We start from the raw sequence: 20,458 nt of genomic DNA on the forward strand, positions 1-20,458 counted from the left end.
TAGAGATAGGGTCTCTCTTTGTTGCCCAGGCTATAGTGCAGTGGCATGATCACAGCTCACTGTAACTAACCTCTGATTCATGGGCTCAAGCAGTCCTCCCACCTCAGCCTCCTGAGTAGCTGGCATTATAGTCATGAACCACCGTACCCATCCAATTCCTTATTTTTTTTGGAGGGGTGGGGTCTTGTCATGTTGCCAGGCTGATCTCAATCTCCTGGCCTCCAGTCATCCTCCTACCTTAGCCTCTTGGAGTGCTAGGTTTCTAGGTGTGAGCCACCATGCCGGACCTCATAATTTTTTTTAATGGACAACAAATCAGTGAAGAAAAATTTTGAAAGAAATATCAACCACAGTTCTACAGTTCCTAACATATCAACTGTCTCTTCTACCCCATTTCCTCTTGGCTTTTGTTATAGGTATGCGTATTTTACCCAGTCGTAATTATGATCTAGAGATATTTGATAAATATTAGAAACTGTTATTGTAAATATTTTTTCATGTGGCTACATAAACTTAATAATTATAATTTCTAATGACTCCATAGGATTCCACTGGGTGGCAGTGTCTTATTTTTATTATTTTAAATTAATAAGTGTCTGAGGAAAAACTATCCAAAGTGTGTTTTCCCTCTCTCTCACACTGCAACAATAATCACCAACACAGAAAAACAGTATAAAAACGGTTACCAAATGTGTGGGAATTCTTTCCCCGTGCACCAAGCGGCACACACCAGCTGGGCGTCCTCTAATTCATTTCTGACACTACCTACCTAGAGAGTGTCAGATCCCACAGATTGGGGGGCACAGTCCCCAAGACTACCCTTCACACCCCCAGACACCAGTTGAAAGTCCAGACCTGTGGAACTTCTGACCAGCTAGCTTCAAGTTGGGGTTCCCATGATAGCTCTTTAGGTTTGATTAATTTGCTGGAGTGGCTCACAGAACTCAGGGAAGCATGTTTACTTGCCTATTACAAAGGATATTGCAAATGATACAGATGAAGAGACACATAAGGTGAGGTATGGGGGAAGGGGCATGGAGCTTCCATGCTCTCCTTAAACTCACCATCCTCCAGGAGCCTCCACCTGTTCAGCTATGGGGAAACTTGCCCAACCCAGTCTTCTGGGGTTTTTATGGAAGCATTCCTTCCCTCCAGGGTATGAGGTGGACCCTCTTAGGTACAGTCTTAAGATCCATAATCAGAAAGGCAGGGGGACGGTGTGGGGGGTGTTGGTTGGAGGGAAGGGTTGGGGTAGAGTCCTGCCTTAGAGCAGATGAAATGAAGGCAGGAGAGAGAGTTTCTTGAGAACAGCCCCCACCCCTAAGCCTAAAACACCCAATATTATAACAGCAGGCTGTAACAGAGTGTATTGGCATTATGAACCAGAATGGGTGGATGAAAATTAATGCATACAAAATGCCACACTAAATATGTCATACTTTTTTTGTGTGTGTGGCAGAGTCTCACTCTGTTGCCCAGGCTGGAGCACAGTGACAGTGTCATGGCTCACTGCAACATTGAACTCCTGGGCTCAAGTGGTCCTCCTGTTTCGGCCTCCTGAGTAGCTAGAACTACAGGTGCATGTCATGTCTGGTTAATTAAAACAATTTTTTTTTGTTGTTTTTTGTAAAGATAGGGTCTCACTCTGTTGCTCAAGCTAGTTTCAAACTCCTAAGCTAAAGCTTTTCTCCCAGCTCAGCCTCCCAAAGTATTGGTGTTACAGGCATGAGGCACCATGCCCTGCTGGGTTGCAGTGCCTACTCAGTTGTTCTTCTGTTTTTTGTTTGTTTGTTTGTTTTTAAACATTTAGTTTATCCCAAGCCACCATTGAAAAGTGTGTTTTTTTGGCCATGCAGTGGCACCATCTCAACTCATTGCAACCTCTGCCTCCCAGGTTCAAGCAGTTTTCCTGCCTCAGCCTCCTGAGTAGCTTGGGTAATTTTTGTACTTTTAATAGAGGCCCGGTTTCACCATGTTGGCCAGGCTGGTGTCGAACTCCTGACCTCAGGTGATCCACCTGTCTTGGCCTCCTAAAGTGAGTATTTTTATACATACAGTTTTTCTAGAGTTTTATTCCCCTAAGTTTAAGAGCCCAGAAGTAATATTGGGTGAAATGCTATGAGAATTTCTATAGCTTTTGATTCTTATGATAAATTGATATTCAACCAGGAATAATTTACATTTATAAGGATTTATGAATTTACCAGTTTTACTATAACCTTACCAACATTGAGTATTTTCATTTAAAAAAATTATAAAAGAGTGATGGAAAGGTCCTATTAACTTTTACGTGTTAGGTTTTCTAAGAATATGATTTAGCTTTGCTTAAGAACAAGGTTGCTTCTTTTTTCATTGGCCTGTTTGTTTTCCATATGTGGGTATGTGTAAAATGGGTTATTTTATGTCCTCCATGTGTTTATGTCCTCCTTTTACATTCCCTCTTTCTCCTTACATTCTTCTCCTCTCCCCATAGCTTTCCCATTTGGCTCTGCAGACAGTTGTTTCCCATTCACCATACCCATAGTTGCTTGGGAGCTCTTTTGGTTCCACGTGCATTCCTCTGCTGGTAGTTATTAATACCTAGGGCAAGTTTGAGGCATTGTAGATCTCTCTATGACCTTCTGCACACAGCCATGATCCATCAGAGAAGGCAGAGGTGTATCGCTGGGACTGGCCTTGGACTTGGAAGAAGATAGTATTGGGTTTGGTTTGACCAACTCGTCCCACCCCAGATGCTCAGCATGGGAGAGTCTAATCAGGAGATTCTCATTCCCAGGACACCTGGTCCTGCCATCTCTCATTTGTTTCCTCATCTCTGCTTGCATAATACCACTCACTCACACCAAGCTGCTGTCTTCACCTTTAACCTATTTCTTTTACCCCAAGTCCCAATTTAATTATAGAGGGATGGAGCTGGTTGCAGGAGTATGTCCCACCCTCTGCTCCTCTCTCCCTAGTCTCAGTTATGTGACTGTTCTTGCCATATCTCCTTGATAGGAAGTGGCTCTGGACACTCATGACCTGAATCACAAATTACATTAGTTTGTGCTTGCTACAACATTCTTTCTTTGAGGCCCAAGGGACCCCTATTTACTCCAACCACATTTATTTCTTTATTTCAATTCTTGGTAGATGAGTGCTCTGATAAGGAGTCAAGGGAGGAAAGGGGCGGGTGCGTGTGTGTGGGAATGAGATATGTACTTTCCTCATGTTCTCTCTGCATTCTGAAGTACTTCCTTTTAGTGTAAAGTTGAACACTATAAAAATGTTTAATATATTGCTATGGTCTGAATGTTTATATCCCTTCAGAATTTATGTGTTGAAGTCCTGACCTCCAAGGTGATGGTTTTAGGTGGTGGTGCCTTTCGGAGGTGATTAGTTCATGAGGGCAGAGCCCTGGTAATTGCGATTAGTGCCCTCATAGAAGAGACCCCACAGAGCCAACTTGTCCCTCCCACCACATGAGGTTACAGTGAACACATGTCGGTCTAGAAAGTGGGCCCTCATCAGACACCACATCTGCCCACACCCTGATTTTGGACAGTCCAGTCTGAAGAACTGTGAGAAATAAATTTGTTGATACAAAATACCAGTTTATGGTATTTTGGTATAGCTGCTGTAACAGACTAAGACCTATATGAGCATGTTGGACAGGATAAACCAGTTAAATCAGAAAATCATCCTGAGAGACAAAAGGCTTCCTTATCTTATAAATAGTTCTCAAAGTCATTTTAAAAACACTAAACAGGAAATATATTGAAACAAGGTGCTTGCCTTAAAAGGAATGCCATTAAGAGTATCCCTCCTAAGAAAAATTTTATCCCTTTATAAACTATGGATTGCTCTAGGCAAATGGCAACTTTCAAAAAAGGTTAAAATTGCCCTTTATTTTTATTTTTTAATTTTGATTGATTGAGATAGGGTCTCCTTCTGTCACCCAGGATGGAGCGCAGTGGTACCATAGTGGCTACCTGCAGCCTCGTCCTCCTGGGCTTAAGCGATCTTCCCACCTCAGACTCCCAAGTATTTGGGACCACAGGCACATGCCACCAAGCATGGCTAACTTTTTTTTTTTTTTTTTTTTTTTAATGTAGAGTCAGGGTCTTGGTATGTTGTTGAGTCTAGTCTCAAACTCTTGGCTTCGAGGGATCATCCCACCTCAGCTTCCAAAATGCTGGGATTAACACATGAGCCACCACACCTGGCCTGCCCTTGATTTTATGAGAAGAGAAACCATTAAAACTATTCAACCACAGGAAGCATGTATGGATTTTTAAAAGTGGAACATAAGTATAAAGATAAAAGATGCGCATGCTACAAATGGAGGAATAAGATATTTTTACCATAGTCTTTAAGGCAGACATCTGTAGTGTATTTAATCACTTTAGAGATTGTTAATTACCTGACTCAGAGACTGAGAAGAACAAAAAACATACTGTTCCTTTCTACTTATGGCCACTCAGAATTGAGGGTGTACCAGTGTCTATCTGTGGTCTGATGTCCCTGAGCAACTGGGAGAAGACTAGTTTACATCTGGGCTCTCTTTATTTAGAGACTTATCTGCCTCTTCACTGGTCTTAATCTGTTTTAGGCTGGGTGTGGTGGCTTACGCCTGTAATCCTAGCACTTTGGGAGGCAGAGGTGGGTGGATCACTTGAGGCCAGGAGTTTGAGACCAGTCTGGCAAGCATGGTGAAACCCTGTCTGTACAAAAAATACAAAAATTAGCCAGGCATGGTGGTGAATGCCTGTAACCCTAGCTGCTCAGGAGGCTGAGGAAAGAGAATTGCTTGAACCTGGGAGGTGGAGGTTACAGTGAGTGAGATTGCACCGCTGCCCTCCAGCCTGGGTGACAAAGCAAGACTCCACCTCAACAAAACAAAACAAACACAAAGTTTTACTTGGGCAGAGCATGCGTGTAATTAATTGCTTAGTGAAGCACAAAAGACACTTTTCTCCTTGATCCCCACAGTACAGACAACCAGGATTGCATAAATAAAGTTTTTTAGAGGTCTGAAGTATTAGTACAATTACAATGTAATAGTTTACAATTTTTAAAAATAAGAATTGTTGCTTTGATAAAGATGTATCAATAGCAGTCTTAGTTGATTATGTGGGAAATACTAATTTCCCAAAGTTCAGTTTGCACATATTTTCTGGGACAGTTAGTTATAGTGAGGCCAGTAGATACTATAAACCTTAATTTTATGATGCAACAAATAAATATTAATTAGAAATAGCATTTCCGGGCATGGTGGCTCATGCCTGTAATCCCATCTCTTTGGGAGGCTGAGGAGGGTGGATCACCTGAGGTCAGGAGTTTGAGACCAGCCTGGCCAACATGGTGAAACCCGTCTCTACTAAAAATACAAAAATTAGTTGGGTATGGTGGTAGCACCTGTAATCTCAGCTACTTGGGAGGCTGAGGCAGGAGAATCGCTTGAACCTAGGAGGCAAGTGTTGCAATGAGCCAAGATTGTGTCATTGCACTCCAGCCTGGGAGACAGAGACTCACTCTTAAGGAAAAAAAAAAAAAAAAAAAGCTTGAGGCTAGTGATTTCATTCCTGTCGTTTCTGTAGCAATGGGAGTGTCTTCACGTTACTTCTTAGATGACAAAGTTGAGGAACGGACCCAGAATGGAGGATTCTTGTTTTTGTTCCTCTTCTACCACCCACTATGCTGGTCTTACTCAGTTTTGGTTGGAGACATAGTGTTTTTGATTCTCAAGACTGAGAGGAGGGAAGGAGCTTAGCATTGACTTTCTCAGGGTATAAGTTGACTGTGAGATGGAATAGTTTAAAGCCATATTTAGTGATTTCATTTTTAGAAAAAAATTAAACCTGTTAAAAATGGCTAATAGAACTACCCACCTGGGCAATTAAGTAGAAATTTTTGCTAGATATGGGGGAAGATGGAGCAAGTCCATTTATATTCAGGAGATCTTGAACTTGCAGCATGTATCTCCCTAAGTGGGCAGCCTCAGAATTTCTGGTCACTTGCCCTGTGAATGAGTGTTCCTGTTTAGAGTATCTTAGTTTAGTGCCTTCATAGCTTTATATACACACAAACTTTTTCTGTTTATTCTGTCAATGCTTAGAGGTAATGGGTCACTGTGTTTCTCTGGGCTATAAGTAAAAGCTGATACTGAGATGGGATCCACTGAAGAGCTAAATTGGATGATGCTTTAGCTGTGCTAGTTGAGTCCTGGCACACAGAGGAAAGGGTTCTCTTTGAGTTGGCTGCCTCCTCTGTAAGAAGATGCTGGTTAATCAGCAGAAGTAGGACCAAAGCCAGAGGGCCTTTTAGAAATGAAAGGCAGATGTGTTTTTCTCACAGTAATTTGCAGATGAGCCAGTACCCCAGGGCTTTTTTGCTTTGTTTGTTTTTGGATCAACTGGCAATCCAAATCATAAATGGGAAACAGTTCCTTAATGTAACCCACTGGTTCTTTTGTTCAATGAATAGTTGTGATGGGCTGTGTTTGGCAATTATTTGAGGTCATCCTAAGAGAAAAAAACTCCCCTTTATGTAGGAAAATGCTTCCAGGTCGTTCCTTGAGGATCTGATTGCTTCTAACATTGTCTCTAATTCAGGGGTATTTTTCTTTTCTTTTTTTGAGATAGTGTCTCACTCTGTCATCCAGGCTAGAATGCATTGGCATCTTGGCTTACTGCAATCTCCACCTTCCCAGGTTCAAGCAGTCCTCCCATTCAGCCTTCGGAGTAGATGGGACTACAGACACATGCCACCACACCCAGCTAACTTTTTACATTTTTAAGTAGAGCCAGGGTTTTGCCATGTTGCCCAGGCTGGTCTGAAACTCCTGAGCTCAAGTGATCCACCCATCTCGGCCTCCCAAAGTGCTGGGATTGCAGGTGTGAGCCACTGTACCCGGCATATTAAGTTACTTATACAGCATTTTTTTGTGTATTATTTTTAAAGCTTTATTAGCTCTTTGCAAGTAGCTGGTGATGGGCTTCCTGGGCAGTTGTGGCTTTCATTTTGTGGTGCTATTGTTCCAGATGAGGACAGTATTTGCCTTGTTGGATAAGTGCTAGCTGATTGTCAGTGATTTGCTGTGTTCCAGGTTCATCGTTTTTTGTTTTTTTTTTTTTTGAGACAGAGTCTCACATTGTCGCCCAGGCTGCAGTGCAGTGGCACAGCCTCGGCTTACTTCAATCTCTGCCTCCTGGGTTCAAGCAATTATCCTGCCTCAGCCTCCCGAGTAGCTGGGACTACAGGTGTGCACTGCCACGCCCAGCTAATTTTTTTTGTATTTTTAGTGGAGACAGGGTTTCACCATGTTGGCCCGAATGGTCTTTATCTCCTGACCTCATGATCTGCCTGCCTCAGCCTCCCAAAGTGCTGGGATTACAGGCGTGAGCCACTGTGCCCAGCCTCATCTTTTTTTTTTTTTTTTTTCTTTTTAAATTTAAGTTCCAGGATACATGTGCAGGACATGCAGGTCTGTTTCATAGGTAAACATGTGGCATGTTGGTTTGCTGCATCTGTCAACCCATCACCTAGGTATTAAGGCCAGCATGCATTAGCTATTTGTCCTGATGCTCTCCTTCCCCACTGCCGCCAACAGGCCACAGTGTATGTTGTTCTCCTCCCTGTGAACATATGTTTTCATTGTTCAGCTCCCACTTCTGAGTGAGAACATGCAGTGTTTGGTTTTCCCTTCCTGTGTTAGTTTGCTAAGGATAATGGCTTCCAGCTCCATCCATGTCCCTGCAAAGGACATGATCTTGTTCCTTTTTATGGCTGCATAGTATTCCATAGTGTATATGTACCATGTTTTCTTTATCCAGTCTATCATTAATGGGCATTTGGGTTGATTCCATGTCTTTGTTGTGAATAGTGCTGCAGAGAACATACACGTGCATGTAGCTTTATAATAGAAGGATTTATATTCCTTTGGGCATATACCCAGCAATGGGATTGCTAGGTCAAATGGTATAATACTTCTGGGTCTTTGCAGAATCTCCATACTGTCTTCCATAATGGTTGAATGGTCAAACTAATTTAAATTCCTACCAACAGTGTAAAAGCATTTCTGTTTCTCCACAGCCTCATCCAGCATCTGTTATTTCTTGACCAGGCTCATCCTAGAGCATAGTGGCGTGATGGCATGTCTTGGCTCTTAGCATGGGATTGTGTAGATTCAACTCTCCCTTTCTCTCCCCTCCATTCTGGGTTACAACATCTAAAATGTTATGTGGGAGATCCTTTTATTCTCTGGGATAATGAGCATGCTGGTGTTACCTTGGCATTTAGAATCCCTCAAAGATTTGGCCCTAACTACCTCTTTATATCTCCTATTTTAAAACCACACAATCACAAGTCTTTAGACAGTTGGTGATTTATATAGCCTTTAAGCCAAAGGTATATAGATTTAGTAAAGTATTTGAGGGTTTACTTGAACATGTTCAAACAGTGTTCTCAGTCCTGGCTGAACATTAGGATCACTTGGGGGAACTTGTAAAACTCATAAGGCTCAGGCATACCTCAAGCCAACTAAATCAAATTGGGGATGGGACCCAGGTAGTTCCAATGGGCAGCAGAGGCTGGGCGTGGCACACGTTGGAGGTCGTTGTGTTCACCACAGGGAGTGAAGTGCTGTTGGCTCTAATGCTGTGCCTCAGATATGAGCCCCGATTCCATGTTCTAGTCTCTGCCTTTGCTCACACCCTAAGAGTCTCACCTAGAACATCCTTTCCTTGTCCTTCACTGACTCAGATCCATTTCCCTCCCCTGTGCCATGTCTGTTTGCCAGGTTTCCAAATAGACTTTCCAATTTAGAATGATTTCTGTGCATTTCTTAACTGAAAAAAAAATATCACTTTTCTAGTGGATACCAAATAGTGACATATGTAGTTTTTTTCTGTATCATCTTAATATCTGTAAGATAGTATAGATACGTTTAATGTCTATAATAAATAGGCCAGTGACCTCCCTGAAAAACATGTAAGTTCATGTGAAAATATTTTTGGGATGTTTGGCTAACAGTATTTCTGACTTAAATGTAAGTTTTAATTTTTGTTTTAAATTCAGATCCTTTTGCTTTTAACTCTAGTCTATTTTAGACCATGGATTTCTTTGGAAATCTGGTGCAAGCTACAGACCATCTCCTCAGAAGAGTGCTTATACAAACACATGCTCTATTTTACATTCAGGCTGTGGGTGCTGGAACCCCTCTAAAGCCTGTCCACAGACATGTGGTGAGCTCTGATTGATCTGTTTCTTCTTAGCAGACAGACGGTTATGCTAATTAGCCTGATTTGATAATTCCACAAGGTATGCATGTATTGAAACACCACATTGCAACCCATAAATACATACAATTATTATTTGTTAATTTTAAATAAAACACCTATGAGAAATGTGCCTACCTCCCCAGAATGTTATGAGGAAAGGGATTTTTTAAATGGAGTTAGAAGGAAGGTAACGTGGGAGAGATCTTTTCTTCAGAGCTGCAGTGTGAATGGCGCCTTCTAACAACAGGATAGCATTTAACTTGAGGGGATGGGGCCAGATGACAGGTAGAGGGCACCTGAGATTCTCCCCTCCCCTCCCCTATCCTGTCCTGGACAAGGTTGTGGGTGAACTGCCTGGTGGGACTCCTGTGGCTAAGCAGGCAGAGTTAATAGCTTACCTGACCACTAGATGTCACCACAACACCAATTAGTTTTCTGGCTTTTGGCACTCCTGTGCCTGGGCCCAGATTAGGACAGCACGAAAGCTGTAGTGACTTCCAGGCAGGGACCTAATTCTGCCAAATGTCTGCTGGATTTATCTTGTCTTTTTTTTTTCCCCTTAATTACAAAGAAGACCCAAAGGGTGGATAAGTGTACGTTCATTATAAATAAATGGAAGGAAAAAGAAAAGACAAGTGAGGTGGGCCAAGTGAGGAGTGGGATCTGATTCGTGTTTTCTTCTGGAAATGAGACTTTCTTGGGAAGAGTTTTTCTGTCTCTGGGAGGAGGAATGTTGGCTAGATGGGTATTTCAGGCTTCTGAATGAACAAGTTTTAATATTATGTTGCTCACCTTACTGATATTACAAAATACATTTCAAGCCAATTATGACTGTCCTTTGAATAAAAATGTTAATAATATGCTATAATTTAACATCAGGGAATTTTTCTTGGTCAAGGTATATTTTTTAAAGTTTTCCTATTTTTCTTGCTGTTCAGCCAAGTCTGTCACCTTGGCAGGCAATAGCTCACTTGGTTTTATGACCACACATTACAACTCTGGCCCCAGTCAAATCATTTGCAAATGTAGATATTTTGGCAAAAAGTATCAAAAGGCTATTGGTTTAAAACCAATTTGTGTTAGTATATCCTTCAACACTAAGAATGTATTAACATTGCATTTTATTATTTAAAAAATGAATATAATGGATACATTCTTGCTTCAGGGTAGTGCAATTATATCAATAATTCAAAAACCTAGATAGAATGCTAATTCTGTTTTGGAGTATGTGACAACTGAATGTAAAATTAGTTCATTTCATCCTTTTTGATTCTTAGGTTTTGAAAAATGTCCTTGGGAGTAAATAAGTTTAGCAGGAAAATTCACCTCCTCCACTTATCCAAATGTTATGAACTTTCTTTTAGTGAATATGGCACTGTTGACACCACCTAAGTCACAAAAATGGGTCTCTAGGGAGGAAATGACTCGATATGTTTAATACAGGTTTCCCCGCTAAGCGTCAACTCAGGGAAGTCCTGTTGGTTTTGGGAAGTGAGCAGCATTTCTCTATGTGGTTTAAAAAGACCATACAAAAAAGACAGAAAATGAGGTGGGAAAATAAGATTCTTTAAGTCTATTTTAGAATCACTATTGGGTCTAGAATGCCATCCTCTGTCGAAAGTATTCACTTAGAAATATGGGCCTTGAGAGCTGGGGAAATAAGCCTTGTGTGATACTCACTGGGTAGTTTGGACCACCAGGGCAGCTTCTGAAGACCGCTGATGTTCTTGTCTCCTACAGGTGCACAGCTTTAAGGGCTACTGGGAAAAATTGAACTCCAACCTGGAATATGTCAAGTACGCCAAGCCACACTTCCACTATAACAACAGTGTGGTCAGGAGAGAGTGGCAAAACCTGATCTCTGAAGAGGTATGAGTGGGTCAGTGAGAGCAAAGCCAGCATCCAGGCATAGGGGCCTGGATCCAGGCAATGCCCTTAAATCATAAGACTGGCTTCCATGTGCAGCCCTCTTCCCAGTTGCCAGGGACTTGAACATTGTCATGACTGATCTCAATAGGTGGAGGTGCTTCTACAATCTTTGTTCTTGCAGGGAGGAAACTGAAGGGCAGAAGGGTTAAGGGACACACAGCGCATTCATAGTAGAAGTACGATTAATATCCACCTCTCAGCTATGTTCCCAGGTTACTTAAGTAGTTAAAATTTGATTTTAAAAAATATAGATGTTCCCAAATTAGTGGTCGTTAGGGGTTGGGGGTAGTTGGAGGGAGAACAGTGGATGGGACTCACTATCCAGGGGTGACATGGAAATCTTTGGGGGTGATCAAAGAATTCTGAATCTTGATCATGGTGTTACGTTGGAACAAGAATCTGAACGTGATAAAATGGCATAGAATGACACACATACATTGTGCCAATGTCAGTTTTTGCTTTTGATACTGTGCTCTAGTTATGTAAAATAGAAGCACTGGAGGAGACCGGGTGGAGGGTACGTTGGATCTCTCTCTGTAGTATCACTGAATGTAGATTAGTATTGTATATAGTGTATAGTTGACTCTCAGTTTCCTGTGAATCTGTAATTGTTTCAGAATAAAAAGTTTCTTAAAAATACTTTTTAAAATCTAGGTGTTCCGATTATCTGGAAAGTATATTTCTCCTCTCTGATGTTCTTAACTGTATTGCATTATATCTTTGATGTGAAAAGTCACCCATTAAAACCTTTACCTTCCACATTCCTGATGTATTCTCACTCATAGAAAACAGGAAAAAGAAGGTCCACGGCATATGTGAGGAATATTCTTGATAATGCGATAAAGTAAGTGAAATTAGAGGGTATAGTATCTGTAAGATGATTAACAGTTAAAATTACTTTATTTTGTTGACTACCTTTTATAGAAACAGCTTACTTTGTTGCATATCCCCAGCAAAATGATGTTGTCAGCTTCATGCATGCAGTCACTTGGATCCTATTCTGGAATTTGGTGCTGGAATTTCTACTGGGAAAAGCTTATATATTAAACCTTGTAGACTTGTAACCTGTGGATAGATGTTTACAATGGATAAGTGGTAAATTTCCTGTTAGTGATCATTTTAGGAGAGAAAGGTAAATAGTAGTTTTTTTTTTTTTTTTTAAGTGTCAGTGGGCTAGCGAGCTTGCTCTTATTTTGAAAGCCGATTTTCAGGGTATATGAGTCATTTCAGAGTGCTGAAAGTATAGGCTCCGTTCCAACCTGTGTTCCATTTTCTCTCCCCATTATTTTCAATAACTGAGAGCTACAATTGTCCTAAATTATTGCCGTTGTTGGCACTAAAGGGTTTTGAGATTTTATAATTGCCTAATGTGGTTTTCAATACATTGATCAAAGTTTTTGAGGTTTCAACAGCCTGAGAATAGTTTCCACAGTGGTTTTTATGAAATTTTAAAGTAGGACATCTTTGTATGATGTGGCTTTAAATTTTTTAAAAGCGATGCTCTGTGAATAACATGGCTAATTTCTTCGTAGGGTGATTTCTAACCTAGAAGCAAGAAATTTGGGTAAGAAAAGATCTGTAATAAAGCCTTCTGGGTTTCAGTCAGTGTTCTGTTTGTAGTGCTGTTCTTCCTACCACTGTGGGTTGGCAAGAAAATCACTTCCAGTAGTGTGGAAGTGATTTTCTTTAATATCTTCCTCTTAAGAGTGGCTGCACAGCTCTTCCTATGTCTGTCTGGGCACCAGGACCTCCGGGGACAGTTGCTGAATGTGCTTTTGCTGTGGGAGTCCCTGGGTGATGGCCCTGTGGTTCTCTTTATTGCCTTCTGGCTGTGCCCACAGGATGCATTTTAACAATTCCCTTGGCTTGGCACTGCTTGCTTTCCAGCTGTCTGATCCTACTGGGTCTTGCCTGTGCCTCTCATTTTCGTTAAAAATTGGGCACACAGGTCCTAGAGGCATAAAGATGTGGTTCTGGGGAAAGCACAGGCTTGAGAGATAGACAGAGCTGGACTTAGATTCCAGCATGGCTACATGAGAACCATGTGCTCCTGGGCAAGTCACTTATCCATTTTATGCACTGTTCTGCTCAGGGGGGCGAGGAGAAAATGATACTAACTGGGTAATGCAGATAGCACCTAGCACAGTGCTTAGAGCATGCCGGTATCTGAGGTGGCTGCTTTATCCTTAGTGTGTAAGGAAGAAATGTTAATGTGTGGCTTCTAAACCAAATGACAGGTATTATGTGACCCGTGGATGCAGGGAGTGAGAGGATAGGTCAGGAACAGGGATGGCTGGAGGAGGGAGGGAGGTTGGAAGAGGCTCCCCACAGGGGTGACATGTGAATTAAGTCTTGATAAACAAGGAGGACTTGGCCAGGTGAAACCAGGGGAGAATGCTGAGCATATTCAGGCACAGGCTTATTTGTAGTTGCCAGAAGAACACATTCATGCCTCCTGAAGGTCAGCTTTCATTAAATAAGCTGTTGTTTTTATATCCCACTCGTGTTTTATGGGTTTGGATGTTGGGTGACTGTAATGGAAACTAGTTTATACAGTGCATTGTTGCACATTCTGCAGCTGTGCACACAGCCCAGTGAACTGTGACAGCGCACCTGTCATCCAGCTCAGGCTGACAGAACCTGGGCTCACCGAGCAGCCCAGGAGGAATCAGCCTCTGCCTTACCAGGCCATCAATGACTGAAGCTCGGGGCATGCATGCGTGTGATTCAGGCTTACCGTCCTTGCATTGCTGGGGGTTTTGCAACACGGGGAACGTTGCTGGTCTGGTCGAGTTACTTATGGAGTTACTCTGTGTGTCAGGGCCGTTTGCATTCTGTTAACTAGTCAGTCTCTATTAATGCACTTTAGGAAAACTCTTCCCTTTCCTTACACGTGCTTTGTTTGTACTAGTTCCCCATGAAGAATGTCACTGCCTGAAACAGAACGTTCTGTAAAATGCAGGCTGTTGGATTCACATTTAAAATCATTTCATATCAAGCATGAGGGTTGTGTAGGATCCAGGGAGGATTTATTACACGTGGTCAGGAGATATCCATGCCCTCCCAGAAGGAGTTGCCAGCCCACTGAGCAGGGTGGCTCTGCCCTCTTGCCTGGCACTGGATCTCAAGTATTTAAGGAAAAAAGAATACGAAGATGTTAGAAGCACTTTGGGGTAGATTTTCCAGCAAGACTGGGTTTACCTGCCCCTGGGGCTACTACACTCTAGTGTGGATTGCTCGTGCATTGCAAATCATGGTGGAGAAAGCACGATTTGATTTATTACTTTTCTACTGTGTCCTAGCTACCTTTGCAGTCTGAAAACGTGTGCCAGTTAGCATTATTTGCCACAGTAATTGACTGGTCCCCTCAGCTCAGTAACTCCCAAAGCCACTGAACTACAGGGATCATAAAGTAGAAGAGAGCCATGCAACTCCCTTCCACCGAGCCCCAATCTCTCAGTTTATGACCCCAGAAGGGTTAAGAGAAGGGCCAAGTCCCTCTGTTTCCAGTGGAGCAGAGGTTCTTAACAGTGAGTTTTAACATTGAACAAAAAGCAAAATTAGAGCCTATCAGGGTGGGTTGAGGAATGTGTTGTTTTTCCGTCATTCCTCATGTGTTCACATTCCTTTCTGTGTCATCTCAGTGATAAGTTCAGCTTGTAGGACTAGGTCACACTTACGTGATAAAAACTTTTCATCCTGTCAGGGAAGTGTTGTGTTTTCCCAATGACTCAGAGAAGGGAAACCCAGGCTGATTCTTCTCCATCCTAATCCATCTCTTGAAAACTGCTCGGAGCCTGACTGTTGCTCTGTTTCCTTTCAGAGCCAAGATTGACGCCCCTCCTGCAGGAGGAGGACAGCCACCAGCGGCTGCTTATGGGGCTGGTAAGTGGTATGTGGGTTCTTTAGGGACTGGCAAACAAGGGACCCTAAGATGAGGGGAAAAGGCTAAAGTGGGCTTCTCATTCTGATCTTATTCTTTATTCTTTAAACAAATACTTTTTGCCAGCATTATGGACCCTGTGTGTCCAGTGGTAAGCAACCCATATGATTTTTGCCCTCTTGGAATATGTAGTCAAGGGAGAAGACACACATGAATCATACCAATACATATGTAATTTACAACCCATTATAAGGAGTGTATACCATTGAGAGTGCTTTAAAAAAGGAAAGAGTTGCATCTTTGTGGCATTTGTATTTGGGGTTTAAAATACAACAGAACAGGCCAGGCACAGTGGCTCATGCCTGTAATCCCAGCACTTTGGGAGGCTGAGGCAGGCGTATCACCTGAGGTCAGGAGTTCGAGACCAGCCTGGGCAACGTGGTGAGACCCTGTCTCTTCTGAAAATACAAAAATTAGCCAGACATGATGGTGTACACCTGTAATCCCGGCTACTCAGGAGGCTGAGGCAGGAGGATTGTTTGAACTCAAGAAATGGAGGTTGCAGTGAGCCAAGATTGCACCACTGCACTCCAGCCTGGGTGACAGAGGGAGACTCCATCTCAAACAAAACAAAACAAAACAAAAAAACAACAAAGTACTTTCTCTCAAGTAGTCATAATACTACTTGAGACCAAAGAAACATACATAAATTAATTGAAAAGCAGAATTTGTAAATAAATCCAAAACCTTTAAAAAGCTGATTAAAGAGACATCATGGAAGTCTAATAACATATTTTTAATACCATGAGGATTTAAGAATAGGATAATTTATTTATTAGTTTAGATATGGCAACAATAATAAAAGAAAAATCTCACATATACAGGAAGGGAATAATTATAGTATTTTGTAAAATTAAATATTGTACAGCCATTAAAATAGTATGGCAAACATGGCCAGGCACAGTGGCTCACACCTGTTATCCCAGCACTTTGGGAGGCTGAGGGGTGTATCACCTGAGGTCAGGAGTTCAAGACCAGACTGGCCAACATGGTGAAACCCCGTCTCTACTAAAAATATAAAAATTAGCTGGGTGTGGTAGCATGCACCTATAATCCCAGCTACTTGGGAGGCTGAGGCATGAGAATCCCTTGAACTCAGGAGGCAGAGATTGCAGTGAGCTGAGATTGCACCACTGCACTCCAGCCTGGGCGACAGAGCAAGACTGTCAAAAAAAAAAAAAAAAAAAAAAAAAAAAAAAAAAAAAAGTATGGGAAACAATGTTTATATGACAAACATACAACATTAGAATGGGCGTGCATGCCAGGAAAAAGAAAAAAATAATCCCCAATTGTTAATGTGGGTGGTAGGATTATGGGTGATTTTAATTTTTATCTTCACGGAAAAATTGGAAAGCACAAAGTGTGCACTATTTATTATACATAAAACATATTTAAAGGCAAATTAATTGGTACATGCATGAGAGTGAATTGAAATAAGGTACCACTATGTCTTGGCCCTGAAGGTTGTGGACTAGTTTTTACTTGGGGTATTGTGATGTGAATCTGCTAAAATAGAAGATGTGTGCATGGGTGATATAAGCTGTACAACTCCCTTGGGCTGTTTATTGGCACAGACATTGCCCTGGCATCTTGCTCTTGCTGAATAGGATGTCTAGGCAAAAGAGAGAAGAGGAGGGAGAAAAGCAAAGGTGGGGAGGGCTGGGAATGCTAATGGTTGGCGGAGTGGGGAGGCCCAAGGATGGTCCAAGTGAGTATAGAAACAAGCCTATTTGGAGGCAAGGGCTGTGTTAAGGGTCTGTGGCCACTGTGTAGAGGGAAGTACCTGATAATTTCCTGTTTCCTCATGCCTCTGTCCTCTAAACACCCAAAACTGTTGCCCACATTGGCTCAGTCATTCTATGTATAGAGTTGTTTCAGTTAATCCCCAAGGGCTCCAGGAGCAGTAGACTTCAATCCTTTGGTAGATCCCAAAGCCTGTGACTTCTAAGTTGGTGACTTTCACTGTTGTCTTTGGAGGATTCTCATCAGAGTTAGAGCCTTACTCATAGTTGTTCACTGGGCTTTGGGTGAATCATAAGTAATACTTTTTTTTGGCAAATGTTGGGGACCCCTTTTTTATGCTTACCAGAGAACTATTGAGAGTTACGCATTTCTGTTGCTGGGACCTTCAGATCCAATATTTTTATATTGATCAGGAATGTTAATAAGTGGATCTAATTCAAACCAAGCCAGGTATGAATGGATAGGCTGTGACTTATTTAATGCATATGCTGTTTTCAGATGGTGTCTGAGCTAAAAGACCATTTTTTGAGACACCTACAGGGTGTAGAAAAGAAGAAAATTGAACAGATGGTTTTGGACTACATTTCAAAACTGGTTGGTCTTGCTTTTTGTTCTCTTCGTACCCCCCTTCACCCCACTCCCCATACAGTTGTCTAGTTGTGGTTCAGTGAACCCATATGTGTGTCTTTCAAACTAGATTTTTGGAGATCTTCTGTTCTTAAACCAGTATTTGGTGCTATGGATTGAGAAAAGAGAAATAAGGACCATAAGCAAAGAGCATTTGGTTTGGAAAGTGATTTATTGCCCTCCCTTCAAACAGTGATTATACACCCATGGAAGCATAGTACAGTGAATTTAGTATGGTTGCCAGATGCTGATATCTCATCTTGGCAACTTCCAGCTCCTTATTAAACAGTAAGTGATGATTTCTCTACATGGAGGTTTATGCAGACATGAGAGAACTTGAACCTCAAATCTTAATTAGTTCCAGTGGCCCAACTAGGCCAGATTCTAGCTCACTTGTATGAACCCTACCACATGAGACTGAGATTGGCAGTTCCTTACCTGGTAGCCACTCACTGAAATTTTGTTACCCAGATTAGTAACACCACTGTGTGTAAATAGCAGTGATATGACTAGATTGAATTTTCTTTCTTGAGTCTTTCAAAAAGCATATAGAGTTGAGGCCTGATCTTGCTCAGAATCTAGAAATAATGTTGGACAAATTCAAAAAACATTTGCACAGAAAGAAAGAACACTCCCTTATTTTTCCCAATGTGTTTAAGACCAGCATGCAGATAAACCAGGGTGTGAACATATATTTTTCCATTGAACTCTGGAAGATTTGTTAAATGTATTAGATATAATCCTGACAATTAGTTCAGGTTTAATTTTCAAGTTTTCTGCCTTTATTGCAGTCATTAGTGTTGCTTCTACATGATATATTTGAATTTCTGTACTAAGGTTTGAGTTTCATAGTTTTTAATATATTAGGAGAGGTTAGTATTCTCATGTACTTACATTTATCATCAGGACATTGAATCTTTCTAAAGTCTCCTTCTCAATAGAACTGTACCAAGGAGCTCACTTTATGAACGTGTTACTGATCCTCTCCATGTTGACATTAACTTTATTTTTTTTTAAACTCACAACACACAGTAATTTAACACATCCACCTGTCACCTTTATTTCTGTTGACTTGAAATCTTACCTCCTATAGTGCTAAGAAGGTAGCATTTCCATTTCCATTCAAGCCTCATTTTTCTCCATAATCACGTAAGTTTTAACACTAGTTTGTGTTAACAGCCTGCAGAACTAATAGGCCCAGAAATGATACATATTAAGTTTCAGAAAACTCACGTCCCTGACTTTGACTCAGCAGTCACTGATTAAGGCCACATCTCCTTGTCCCTCCCCAGCAGCCACTAGTCATGCCTTTTGCTTCCCTCTAAGGAGAGTGGTGGGTATCCTTTCTAAAACATATCCATGGTGGCGCATGCCTGTAATCCCAGCTACTCAGGAGGCTGAGGCAGGAGAATTGCCTGAACCCAGGAGGCGGAGGTTGCGGTGAGCCGAGATCGTGCCATTGCACTCCAGCCTGGGTAACATGAGTGAAACTCCGTCTAAAAAAAAAAAAAAAAAAAAACAACAACAAAAAAAACATATCCAAGGAAGTTGCTGCAGAACCTGATTATATTGGTTACATGTTAACTTATTGATTTCAGCCAAAGAGAAACTAAGGATCTGTAACAATGAGGATAGCATTTGCCTGTGAGCTTCTATGGAGAGCCTTCTGCTTTGCCCCCTGTTCTTGGCCCACACAATGTGTGGTTCATGGCTGATAACAGCTCCGTGGGGACTACTCTTCTGCTGGCAAACGTGTTGCAGAGTTAGAATGAGTTTTTGGATAAAGCTCTAAGACAAAGAAGGCTAGCTACTTTGGTTGATTAGTTTTAGTCAGTGTGCTAACCAATTCTTACAACAACCCTATTAAATATTTCCCCTCATTTTACACGTGAGGACACTGCAATTTGGAGAGAGTGTGTAACTTGCGTAGGGTTACACAACTAGGAACATATAGAATCTGGACTTGATATCAGTTTTACTCCACAGTTCACGCACACGACCTCCATTCTGTGTCTCTTTTCTTCTGTCCGATGTTGGCCCTTGCATTGTGACAGGCCTAGAGCAAACCCTCTGGCACTTGACCTTCACTGATGGATAAAGGTCTGTAAGTGTGAGTGGTGGGGCCAGTTAGCTGGGCTGGGGAGGCTGAGCCAGGGCACTGGCTGCACAGACAGAGGATGCTCTGTTACATTCTGGTGCACATTTTCAGTCTTTCCATTTGGGGTTCAGTGCTTCAGAATTAACCTCAGAAAGGCTAGTTGTGTTTCTGGGCGCAGCCTGAGTGCCAGCTGCCCTGAATGCTTATCTGAGCTGTGGAGGCCTAGTTGTGAGGGAAGGAATGAAGTAATGGTTAATGGACTGTCTTCACCCTCCAGCTGGATCTCATTTGCCACATCCTAGAAGCCAGTTGGAGGAAACATAAACTTCATTCCTGGGTTCTCCACTTGTACGCAAGTATTTCTCGCTTTTATCATGATGTACAAAGAGTGGAAACAACTCTGTTTTAGTAAAACCCCTTTGAAATGTACTAGCTCAAATCAGTTCTCACCAGCTTCAACACCATCTAGCTTAATTTTATACTCAGCACTTAAAGTTATGCCCCCCTGCATGTGTACCTTTTAATGTACAATAAAAATTAAAAGTATGCCCCTGTTACTCTACCCGTCGTCTTTCCCTGGCACATGCTTGGTGATGAGGGAGGGACAAATGAGCCCAATACTGCCAAGAAGGCAGTTGTACAGTCGGTACAGTGTATAACATATGTGCCTACTCTCTTGTTAAATTCTAGGCATTAGGCTGATAGTCACAGTCATTTATGGGGCTATCTGCAGGGCACAGCATTTCGTGATTAGCGTGAACCCCTGTGTAGTGCTCAAAGCCACTGCTTAGGGGTGTCACAGATGACCTCCTTGGCTGACATGCTTTTGGCTTTTTTTTTTTTTTTTTTTTTTTTTTT

The 20,458-nt window shown here is 41.8% G+C and overlaps 1 protein-coding gene across 1 annotated transcript in view; it reads left to right on the plus strand.

Annotated features, from left to right (window-relative positions):
* Positions 1-20,458, plus strand: part of LOC108300306 (gamma-secretase activating protein) — a 106,285-nt gene that overhangs the window by 76,405 nt on the left and 9,422 nt on the right. The window contains exons 21-26 of the mRNA XM_017523065.2: positions 11,001-11,129; positions 11,975-12,033; positions 12,722-12,753; positions 15,013-15,074; positions 17,374-17,469; positions 19,878-19,948. Of these exons, the coding sequence (XP_017378554.1) occupies positions 11,001-11,129; positions 11,975-12,033; positions 12,722-12,753; positions 15,013-15,074; positions 17,374-17,469; positions 19,878-19,948 (449 nt within the window). The remainder of the gene's footprint in view (positions 1-11,000; positions 11,130-11,974; positions 12,034-12,721; positions 12,754-15,012; positions 15,075-17,373; positions 17,470-19,877; positions 19,949-20,458) is intronic.

Source organism: Cebus imitator, unplaced genomic scaffold (assembly GCF_001604975.1).
Source record: "Cebus imitator isolate Cc_AM_T3 unplaced genomic scaffold, Cebus_imitator-1.0 Scaffold26, whole genome shotgun sequence".
Classification (NCBI taxonomy): Eukaryota; Metazoa; Chordata; class Mammalia; order Primates; family Cebidae; genus Cebus; species Cebus imitator.